Source organism: Mangifera indica, chromosome 5 (genome assembly GCF_011075055.1).
Source record: "Mangifera indica cultivar Alphonso chromosome 5, CATAS_Mindica_2.1, whole genome shotgun sequence".
Classification (NCBI taxonomy): Eukaryota; Viridiplantae; Streptophyta; class Magnoliopsida; order Sapindales; family Anacardiaceae; genus Mangifera; species Mangifera indica.
The window spans coordinates 13,843,951-13,856,460 of NC_058141.1; the positions used below are offsets into that span (position 1 = coordinate 13,843,951).

At 31.9% G+C, this 12,510-nt stretch overlaps 1 protein-coding gene across 1 annotated transcript; it reads left to right on the forward strand.

Annotated features, from left to right (window-relative positions):
- The first annotated feature begins 3,571 nt into the window (after positions 1-3,571).
- LOC123217572 (proteinase inhibitor-like) lies at positions 3,572-4,135 on the forward strand. The gene is made up of 2 exons (XM_044638666.1): positions 3,572-3,676; positions 3,772-4,135. Exons 1-2 carry the CDS (start codon positions 3,661-3,663, stop codon positions 3,963-3,965), a joined length of 210 nt encoding a protein of 69 aa, XP_044494601.1. The 5' UTR covers positions 3,572-3,660; the 3' UTR covers positions 3,966-4,135.
- Positions 4,136-12,510: the final 8,375 nt, after the last annotated feature.

The following is a 12,510-nucleotide window of genomic DNA, read 5'->3' on the forward strand; positions in this document are numbered from 1 at the left end:
TTGCGCATAACTTAGAGGAAAAAAAAATAATTTTAGCTTAGTGAACAAGCATGCATGGTTGATGTACAATTATACTGAATCTTTCATGCATTGTAACACTTCACCCCAAAAGTCTTACCTTTCAGATAATGTGTTACTAAAATCTAATTGTGAATGTATTACATTCTCAATCTATAATCAAATATTTTAAAACAATATACACATCTGTCACTTATCTAAATGAAACAAAAATTTGTTAATAATAATAATGAAGTATCTAATGATCATATCAAGCATTATAAAAAAAAGATATATCAAAATCATTTGTGCGTACTAAATAATACATAATCAAGGTCTTATCTAATCATAAATCACAATAATATCTGTTATGTCACTTTATCAAACTAATTAATCACCTCACCGTCATCACCTTTAATTCTGTCACCTAAAAAATGAAAAGAAAGGGAATGAGAGAAAAATTTTAGTAAGTAAGAATGATCTATCTTATACTCAATTAATTAAATTTATCTCTTTCCTTCTCTATCTAAGATTATCTCTATTCTAATCTAAAGTTGATCGAATCTCAATTGAGTATTAAAAATCAACGTACCCACTTTAGTGATCAATTTATGAGGCTTTCTAATCCTAGTTGTCCTATATCTTTACCAATTGATAGATTCACAATCCTGCAAATCTCTTTCTATTTAAAAACACCAATCAATAAACTATACCCTATCTATGGATTGTTTAAATCATGAGTACTCTCTTAACTAGCTTATACTCTTATCATTTATGCATCGTAAATATTGTTTTATCTCATATCTCATTGGGATACTTGTATCCCTATTGATATCTAATCACTTAGAACTATCTTGAACTTTACTCTAGTCCAATTTATTACTGCCTGAGTTTTCTCAATCATATAGTATTAGTATTTTGGGTGAATAACATGCTTAATGAAAAGTGGCAATTCGTGTTTTATGTACACTTAAATAAATTTTATACTATAACTGTTGGAACATCATTCTCTTGAAGTTAATAATCATTCATCTATTTGAATAATCCTACGTGAGACATTATCCATTTTATCCATTTGACATAATATGAACAGACATGCATTCTTCATGCCTCACCATTTGACAGCTTAAATTTCAGTTTTAAACACTTAATCATTACCATCATATTCAACAATCAATAATTATGGAAAAAAATATAAAGGACAAAACAGGACTTTACTATGCATTTGTGGATGTTTCACAAAATCTATCCAGATTTTAATTAGTGTTATCTCAACCTATCTTATATAAAATTTTAAATTGTGTATGCTAGTCTGTGACGAAAAATCATATTAATAAAATTAAAAAATAAGTAATTTTACTCGAGATCCCAAATATATATATATATATAGAGGAAAATTACTATTTTCCATCCATATTTTAGCTTAAGCTCAAAATCACTCATGACAATGGAAAAACCTAAACACCTACCTATAGACTAACTGTCATCCAAATTTTCAGTTAAGGGTGGGGGTAAAATCTTCATTTTACCTGTAAATCTTAAAGCTTTGAAATTTTTATCATTCCCCCCAAGGTTTTAAAAACTATCGCTTCAACTCATTCTCAAATTTTGAAAAGTTTATATTTCACCCTTAGGGTTTGCTTCCTTTTTCGGTCACCATCATTTTGACTGATAATTGGTGGTTTCCACCCATCTTCCATCTCCGACTATGAAGGATGGCAAAGCATGACCCTTTGTCATCTAGATCTGGACAACGAAGCGTTATCCAAATCTATAAGAAGAGACAAAGGATGACACTTCGTCATCTTTTGTCATGTGGTCCAGACGTAACGATGAAGGACAACGAAGCGTCATCCTTCATTGTGTCACTCAGACGATGAAGGATGACCCTTCATTGTCCTTCATCGCCACATCTAGATGACCCAATAAAGCATCATCCTTCGTTTCTTCTTACAAATCTGGACTATGCTTCGTCATCCTTCATAGTCGAAAATGGAAGATGGGTGAAAAGTGTCGATTGTCGGTCGGAATGATAGTGGCTAGAGAAGAAGTAAATCCTAGCGGTGAAATTTAAACTTTTCAAACTTTGAGAATGAGTTGAAGTATTAGATTTTAAATCTTGAAGAGGGGAATGACAAAAATTTCAAAGTATTAATGTTTATAGATAAAATGACTTTTTTACTCCTGTCCTTAACTGAAAATTTGGACAACAGTTAGCATATAAGTGGGTATTTAGGTTTTTCACCTGTCATGGGTGTGATTTTGAATTTCGACTAAAATTTGGATAGAAAATTGTCCTTTTTTCTACACACACACACATATATATATATATATATATACACACACACACGTATGTATGTATGTGTGTTTATATATGTATATATATTATTGATGAACAATATTTATTTGGTTTTTTAATCAAATTTCATTTCCTAGACTTCAAACAAATGCACCTTTTTTGTCAATAATATCCTTTTTCGTCTTCTAATATAAAGAAATCCCTTAACGGACCGCACAAACAAGCCATCTCATTAATTTTCAAACGCCCTTCTTTTCCTGAAAGATAAAATTTTATATTCTTATTATACACCAAACATTGATGATCTTATTATTGTTTCAAAAAGAGTATAGATGAGATTTCAATTAATTGAATAAAAGTACAATATGTCTGCCGTCAAAACTCGACAATATGTTCAGCATTAAAAGGCGGTCAAATAAAAAATGGGATATTTATTCTTTCTCAATGGTAAAACACGAGAAGCCAAAGAAAACAACGAAGCTAGAGCCAAAATGCGCCGCGCTTAATTGACTTTATAATGGATTGGATTAATTGACTATGTAATAATCAATAATTGTATGTATGTATGTGTGTTTTTATATGTATATATATTATTGATGAACAATATTTATTTGGTTTTTTAATCAAATTTCATTTCCTAGACTTCAAACAAATGCACCTTTTTTGTCAATAATATCCTTTTTCGTCTTCTAATATAAAGAAAATCCCTTAACGTACCGCACAAACAAGCCATCTCATTAATTTTCAAACGCCCTTCTTTTCCTGAAAGATAAAATTTTATATTCTTATTATACACCAAACATTGATGATCTCATTATTGTTTCAAAAAGAGTATAGGTGAGATTTCAATTAATTGAATAAAAGTACAATATGTCTGCCGTCAAAACTCGACAATACGTTCAGCATTAAAAGGCGGTCAAATAAAAAAATGGGATATTTATTCTTTCTCAATGGTAAAACACGAGAAGCCAAAGAAAACAACGAAGCTAGAGCCAAAATGCGCCGCGCTTAATTGACTTTATAATGGATTGGATTAATTGACTATGTAATAATCAATAATTTCAATGTTTGATCATGTCTATGGATAAGAGAGCAAGCTGGCATGATCTTAGAAGTAAAAACAAGCTAATGCAATTAAATTATAGAGAAAAATCTTGAAAGTCACTTTCAGTACCTGCATTCACACATGTAGATCATGTTGCGTTAGAAGTCAGCGTTCAAAGATCTGGGCTGTTCGTGACTTGAATGGCCAGACCACTTCACACTATATATATCCATCCATCTTTCCCACAACTCCGCAAGCGAGAACTCACTCAATTTCTTGGTAATTACCAAAGGAGATCACTGTTGCTGTTATTAAGAATATGGCCGAATGTCCAGGTAACCAATTATGCAAAGTTTAGTTCATAATATACGTGATTAATTGTAAGTTATGGCATTAACAGAATTATATACACTTCAAATTAATATTACAGGGAAGAGCACATGGCCGGAGCTGCTTGGTGCAAATGGGGAGGCTGCTGCTGCTCAGATAGAGAAAGAGAATGCAAATGTTGAGGCAATTGTTATACTGGAGGGATCTCCAACGACTCTGGACTTCAGGTGCGATAGAGTTTGGGTATGGGTGGACAATGATGGGAAGGTCACTCAAGTTCCTACCATCGGTTGAACAATTATTAATTAATTTGGGTTGTTAATTTTAATTAAGTTAGTAATACATGAAATAATGTGATCTGCTTCATCCTCTTATGTAATGTTATGTACTCGTATTTTCTGAAGTGAGATTGATGAAGTCTGGAGATTCTTTTATCTAAACCTATCACCAGGATCTCCGCCCAACTAAGTGCTTCCATATTTTTTTTAAATATACATTTATAATAGATAAATAAAATTTGTCATTTGAAGAAATACTTGAATAATAGATTTGTCAAAGGAAAGTGATCTAAACTTTGTAATATAAATCAAATATTAAACTTTGTAGTACCCTTCTCCTGATTTCTATTTGTATAATAATTTAGATAGACTTTTAAGAAAAGATGTGCATAGGTAATTGTATTTATGGGTTGAACTTGTGAGCATTATTGTGGTTTCGATATCTTGGGTGTTTTACTAAGACATGTTTTATATATTCTCTAACTACTCGTTTGAGGTTTTGGTTTGTTTTATGTATAATATAATTACTTTGACAAAAAAAAATAGATGTCTTCCAATAGAAAAGAGAAGCACATAGACCGGCAATAAGCCGCCAGTAATGCTAGCTTTTCCTTTTTTCAAAACAAAGAGGGGGACAACATATCATGGGTTCCCGGCATTTGCATTTAATTTTTAATTGCATGCAGTCAAACCTGAAATTAGTTTTATCGTTTTAATGACAAACTAGTGAATTACAGGCAGTGCACTCTGCCCAGTTACCGCAAAAAGAAATGGTTAAATACTACAAACACCTCTGATTCTCTATTGTTATGAATCACTCCAAGACCCGGATTGACCAGAAAATAAAAGTTTGACGTTGTTCGTCTTGGAAATAAAATATTTGTTCCATTGGATAGCACAACTAAGAGATGGCCGAAACATTTTTTTTAGGGTTAATTATTCTTTGAGCAGGCCTTTGTAAATGCCCGTTAAAAGAGATAATTAATAAGAATGAGATAAAATTAAGAACCATTAAATTAGACATGGCAGGGGCCCTAGAGGCCCGACATCTTTTGCACAATCTACCGTGGCACTATTGGTAAAATATAAAATCACGTTGAAGGTCCTAAGGCAAGGTCTACAAGTAAATCCATTATGATTTGTTAAAAATAATAAAAAATATATAATTATCCTGATCAATTCATAAAAGCATACAAATCAGCTGTTAATGACTTATGAAAACATGGTTCAAAGGACTTTGGACCATGCTATGAGTTTTACCATGCTAGTGAATCAGGTCATTTGTTAGACTTATAACAATCCATCTTTTAGATATAAGTAGTTACATTAAAATCAACTTAGAGATGATTTTACAAGATAAGTTTCATAAGTGAAATATCTTTAAAATAAATTATATATTTAATTTAAATATACAAATTGATATACATTTTTACATATTAATATATATTTAGATGTTATATTATTTTATATTTAAAATTATTTATTTATAAAAATACCTATCAAAACTTTTTTTTATATATATATTTTTTTTACTGGACCAAATGTCGTTTGACAAAAATTAAAGGTAAAAATTGGAGAATGTATTAATGTGTCTGTATATATATATATATATATATATATATATATAATGTTATTTATATACGTAATTCAATTGTTTACCATGACGTGACTTAACACACTTCCTAATATAAGGTAAAATTGCAGCCCTGCAGTGCACTGAACGTCCACTTTCTTATGATGCTTTTAATTCTCTAATTTATTGAGCGTGCATTCATTTTAGTCCCGAATATATGCAGGATTTATACTTTATGAATTTAATAATGGCCAAAAGACTTATCCCCACTAAAGGTATAGTAAAATTTTAAATTCTCATCCACTTAATTTTTTAAAACTCAAACACTAACCTATAACCAAATTTTTATTAAAAATTATAGTTAAGGTTAAAGGTAAAACTATTATTTAATAAAAAATAAAAGTTTCATTACATTTTCCTCCTCCATATTTAAAAACTTACATTTTCCCTCTAACTCAAGATTTAAAAAGTGACCAAAACCCTCTTAAGGTTTGTTTCTCTTCCTTTGACATCAATTTTTCCTTCCCTAGCTGTCGATCGCCTCCCTTCCCCCCTTATCTCTCCTCCGATCTCTCTCTCTTGCCTCTTTGGCCGTCTTCGACTAGAGATGAAGACTAATCTGAATAAGATGACGAGTCTTTGTCTCAACGAAGATCGATCGTCTTCATCTGATTTCATCTCGTTTCTAATTGAAGACGACTAAAGAGACAAGGGAGATAGACCGGAGGAGAGATAAGGGGGGAAGGGAGGATGGCCGATAGTCGGGGAAGGAAAAATAGCCATCGAAGGAAAAAGAACAAACCCTAGGGGGTTTTGGTCACTTTTCAGACCTTGGGTTAGGGGAAAAATATAAGTTTTTAAATATGGGAGAGAAAAATGTAATGAAACTTTTATTTTTTACTAAATAACAGTTTTACCCCTACCTTAACTAGAATTTTTAATGAAAATTTGGTTGTAGGTAGGTGTTTAGATTTTTGAAAGTTAATGGGTGAGATTTGAGTTTTACTATATCTTGGGTGGGAATAAGTCTTTTGGCCTTTAATAAAACAATAAAACTATGTGTACCCAATTTGGGTACACAAATATATACACATTTGTATGTGTTATCATGTGATTGAATGATTTTGAATTAAAAATAAAACAATAACCAATCATATGATAACACATATGAGTGTGTATATATTTGTGTACCCAAAGTGGGTATACATTGTATTGCTCTTAATAAAAAGGAAACTGCGTGCGTTGGTGATTGATTTCATAGTATCTTTTTTAAACATTTTTCTAAACCTTGAAAAGGAAATCGACAAACATTATTTTTAAGTTATTTTCTTTGTATTGTAAAAAGTAATTCATAATTAATAGAAAATTAACTTCCTAGCATTGGATATTAACTCAAAGAGGTTCCTTATATATATCAAGTTTCTAATCCAATTTTATCTAGGCGATATGATATATGTGCTGAAAAAATTTATTCACAAACCAAAAACAATTAACTAACAGAAAAGAACAATCGAAAATTTTGAATTTCCTCAACTTTTTCAACAATACGAATTTAGGGTTTACCATATGTTTATACAAAAATTTGATCCGCCAGATTGGTTACAGTTGCCATACTATAATCATTAATTGAATTGAAAAAGATAAAGAATTTACCAATTTATACCGTCGAATTGATCAATCGATACTTGAATCATCCCCGGTTGTAGAGAGAAAGGAGAGAGAAGAGGGATTTAGGTTTTTCCTTGATTTCAAGCGAACAATCGAGGACGAACTTCTTTTTTTTAATCAAAACAACCATACAAACGAAAACGTTGCGAATCATATTATTGAAAATAAAGTTTTATATTCATGATATTATTTCAACTAATACAGAAAAAAAAAAAAAAAGAATACTCAGCTTGTTCGTACCACATCAAAAAGCATGAATTCTAGAAGCTGATTCATAAACAAATAATTTTCTTTCTATTTAAAGAGAGCTGCGGACGAAGTTATTGTTCATTCAAGTCTTGGGCAAAGAATAGTTCTCCGAGATTATTTAAATTTCGGTGAAATCGCCAAGAACTCCAAAGGATTAAACCACCATTTCATTCTCTATACAACAATGAAATTTAGTCTGAAAATTGTCTTTACGACTGCGGGAGTGATGCTCCTCATCTTGTTGATTCTTACCGCCAATCCTGTTGCAGCAATTAGGGCCTTAGAAGGAGGCGATAATAACTCCGTATCAATTCCACTAGAAAAAGGTCCTGTTCCACCAATTGCATCTTCTCCATGCACTTATATTAGTGGGGGCAGCAGCGGGGGCAACTGCAAGACAAAAGGTTGAACATCCATAGGTTGTGTGGTGCAATTACCCTTGTGCTTGTGAGTATAAATATCAACCAAGTTGAGAATAAGATTGACATATATGTTTCTTATTTTGTTTCTCATGTAGTTTATGGTTCCATATGGAACTAGGGTTTATGTATAAGAGTATTTGTGCTTGCAATATGACTGTCTGCCCGTCACGATATGTTTGATTGAGATTTACCTTTTTTAATTGTTTATAAATCAAACTGGGTATTTATAAGAAAACATCTATCTAGTTGTGAATTTCAGATAAATTTCATGTGCGATTCTTCTTTTATTAAGTTAATTCTTTCAGCTGTCCTTCAATTTATTCCCTTGGTTTCCGTCCAACTTTGGCAGTAGTTTTCTATATATAGTTGCAGCTTTTTCTACTCGTATTTTTTGTTTAAGACGTATCTCATGGCGTTGCAGCTGGAACCAATTCTGGATTTGGGGACCAATTTTAATATTTTTTTTTCTTTTTGTGAATCTCGAGAAACAAGAAAGAACATATGACAAATGAAAAGTTTTACTCGACGATAATCGGCCTCATCCTTCATTCTTGCAGAACGTTCTAACCCCTGGAAGCAGCCCTGATCCAGGATTTGTTTAACACAACATTTTTTTTTCAAAATGAAGATTTCAGTGGAAACCCTAGAAAATAGTATATGGTTCTATCACAAAGGAAATAAATTATTATAAAAGGATGGAGACTTCTCAGGATACGATTAATTTCCATTTAGCTACCTAGTTAATTAATTGGATATGGGATATGAAGTTTCTTAGACCTTGGGGATTCAGTATAAGTTTTATATTCTGCCCTGTATATCATTAATAAGGTAATATCAATTATGGAAAGATTAAATTAAGTTGACATTACAAGGTACATGAAATGGATTTAATTTCCATTAATGGAGCTCTTTCCCCTTGTCTTGCTCATGTTTTGATGTAAGCGTGCATTTTAGATAAAGACTTTTTCAGGATTTGGTATTAAAAGGCTGGAGAATTTGCATTTCATCTGCCGTACATGTAATTCAATCTCACAATTGCTTTTTTCCATACATTACATAGAATAGCTATATTTAGATCTCTCTCTCTCTCTCTCTCTCTCTCTCTCTCTACACATGAGCCTTGAAATTTGAATGATTAATGGTGACATGATTTATACTACATAAATCGAAATTATCCCTATATATATTTGTTCCATATCTCTACAAAAATGAAGACAATGAGGCTTTGAATATGGCCAGTTTGTTGTGGCGAGTTGAGAGGTTGCAGACAGTACTCTTTGTATCACTACTTTTGAAGCTCTTTTTTTTTTTTTTTAATCAAGGAAGTCTGCATAATATTATTTTATATCAATCTCCAATACGGTGTTATTTGGTGTTGTTTTGCGTATAGAATCTGTTAAGCCTTGGAGTTGGAGTGCATGTCTAATCAAGGTTTTCAAAACCGACCGGGATAAAAACCGTTTTAAGTACTGGTTTCGGTCGGACCGGTTGAACCGTTTGAACCGGTCGATTGGACCGTTTGGACCGATTTTATGCAAAAACCTAAAAAAATTATGCATCTCCATTTGCATCAACTCCATTGGAATTAATCAATCAAAACCCAGAAATTTAATGAAATTTTAAAAAAAAATTACAGAGAAAGAACACAACTGACCCGTAAATCCATAAACGTTAATCCTTCAGCAGTAGCTTCATTCATAATTTTTTATTTAGTAACTAGAGAAGTTGATTTGCTTGGGTCTTGCGTGTTTCAGTGGATATTTGCAGACTGAATCAGGGGACTGTACTGAGAAAAGATAAAGGAAAGAAGGGCAGGAGTCTTCATATATGGTCAAACAAATATTAAATCATTCAATATTTTATTAATAACACCAATCCATTCTGCGTCTGCGTGCATGCAAGGAACAGGAAAAAAAGTGTTGCTCTGAATCGGATTCTACAGGACCGGGTTGGACCGCGGTTCAGGAGAGACCCAGTGGTTCAACCGCGGTCCAATCCGATTTTTACACTAAAACGGTTTATCCTTCAACAGTACTCGGCTACAGTACCGGTTCACGGACCGACCGGTTGGACCGGCCGGTCCGGTCCGGTTTTTAAAACCATGTGTCTAATCACTTAATCATTAACTTAATATGTTATGGTCAAACTTGAACATTAATAATAGACAGTTAAATCTGGAAAAGGAACCACTTTTGCCTCTCTACCCGGCTTTTCCCTTTTCTTGTCTCAGTTGAGAAATTAAATCATCCTGATTTTCTATAATTTATTAGCCAGAGATATTTAATTGAGTTCGATCATTCAAGCAGAGAAATTTGAGTTAGATCATTGAAGCAGCTGGTAACCGACATATGTTTAAGAAAGTGACAGGAGTTCAGTATCATTCGTCCAAGGTACTGGGGGTAGTAGGCTTAATTATCATAAACAAACAACTATATATCGATCTTCATTAGTAAAATTCTAGTGAATAGGTCATGACTTTAGAACTGAGACTTTTTTATATGATCCAAATTTTCAGGCTAGGATATACAGTAACATGAAATAAATTAAAGAAGGAAGGATAATTGTTGTTACAGACCAACAATGCACCTTTTAGTTTTAAGTGTTTTGCAGCTGTTGCTTCTATCGTCCTACCCCAAAGTTATGACAAAATATGATTTCAGTTGTAAATTTATTGAATATCATTGAGGAAATATTATATAATTTATAGAAATTATAATGTAATGGGAAATAAAATTTTAATACAATAAAATAGGAAATAATATGCAACAAATTAAAATCAGATTAAATCATAATAAGATAAAAGTATACAATTCATTTAACAAGTTCTACATATTGTTAAATTTGAATGTTATCCTTAGTGTTCATATGCTTTAATAATATCAATCATCAGTGTAAAACACAAAGAGAGTATCTACCTTTATAATACTGTATGCATGTGAACTTGAAAGTTTTTGAAATAAGTTATCATCTCAATTATTAAAGGCGACGTGTCATTCTCCACGATTCATATGTCAATGAGCACTTTGAATACATACAAAATATAATAAGAAATTTCATTTTAGATAGCACTCCAGGTATTTTGCGGTAGATGACAATTTGCATGATTGCATAATAAGATATTGGATTTGTTTTCAAAATTTTATATATTATAAAGCCTCTTGGAGATTCTTCCTGGGTCATCGAATGAATTTGGTCATAAATTGCGAAATGTAATTGTCATGTGCATATTCCTGGAACTTCCCAATGAGTTCTGGTGGTGAGGTGGGGCTTCCTAGATGATCCATGATCAGCAATTATAATATGAAATCTTTCTTAATATATCCGCGCACAAATTCACACGCCGCTAAAGATTGTTTTTCTTAATTTGGAAGGTAAAAAATATTTGCCGTCTATTGATTATCTCAAGATCTTAATGTGGAGACAAGTACAACAAACCTTGATTAATTTTAGAACACTTTGAATAATGATGTGGTATGTCCATATTATTCTAAGAAGATAAATAAAGAAGCTAAACTATTTTGCTTACCCACTACCCAATAGGAATTGAATTGGTTAAAGGATTGCATTATTTTCGACCATTGATCTCGTTTAAATTAAGCTGTAAGAGAAGTGAAACTCTTTTAAAAATAAAATACCTTAAGATTAGAGATAGCAAGATAACATAATTAATCCTAAAAGAAACTTCATCAGTCGAATTCGTCTACAAAATATTTTCAAAGGCTTGCAATAACCTGAAAATCAATTGGTGTAAGTAAAATAATATGCCATTGGCTTTTGTTTTAAGCTAGGTTATCAAGCTTTGCAATCAGATAATGATAGTGCATGCGAGTTGGACAATGCCATCATTTTCTAACCAGACAAATATATCAATGCTGTCGCCCTAGTAAATTTCGACTTTTCTAGAATTAATATCCACTTAGCAATTTTAAAGAAGCACTAATATTGCACTACTTCAACTTTCAATGTATAATAGAGGTGCTTGCTTACAACAGTTGTGATTGTATCTACAAATTGATTAGTTGAGTTTGCTTTTCAACCAAACTAAAAAGTGGAATTCCAAAGAAAGATGGATATACGCAGTCATGTCATTTTCAGTAAGCATGCCTTGTTAAAGCAATCTAGTTAATTACTATGGTTGCTAATATCTTATAAACTTAACGCAAAGATTTGTTTACACGTCATATACATGGAACACTATTATTTTACAGGTTTTCACATTTGCTATTCATTATGGAAAATGGATTACCACTAATCCCCACACATGGCCATGATGGGAATATTATAGTTGAGCAGTAGATCCAATATATATGTAGTTTGCCCCGTATGGGCTAATGGAACAGCGCATCTTCTGGCTTCACCACTTTAACTGAATCACATTAGGACGATGCAATTCGCTTGAAAATAAGCCACGTAAAATGAGCCTTAATTGCAAATGATATTATTATGGGAAAGAACAAGGGAAGCTACAAATTAAATTAGAATTTCTTTGAGAGTGTGAATGGCTTTAAATGATCAGTGTGGTGACCCAAATAAGTGCATCCATATATATTTTATATATACATTATAATAAATTAACAGATATATAAAATTTGTCATTTGAAGAAATACTTAAATAACAGATTTATCAAAGGAAAGCGATCTAAATTTTG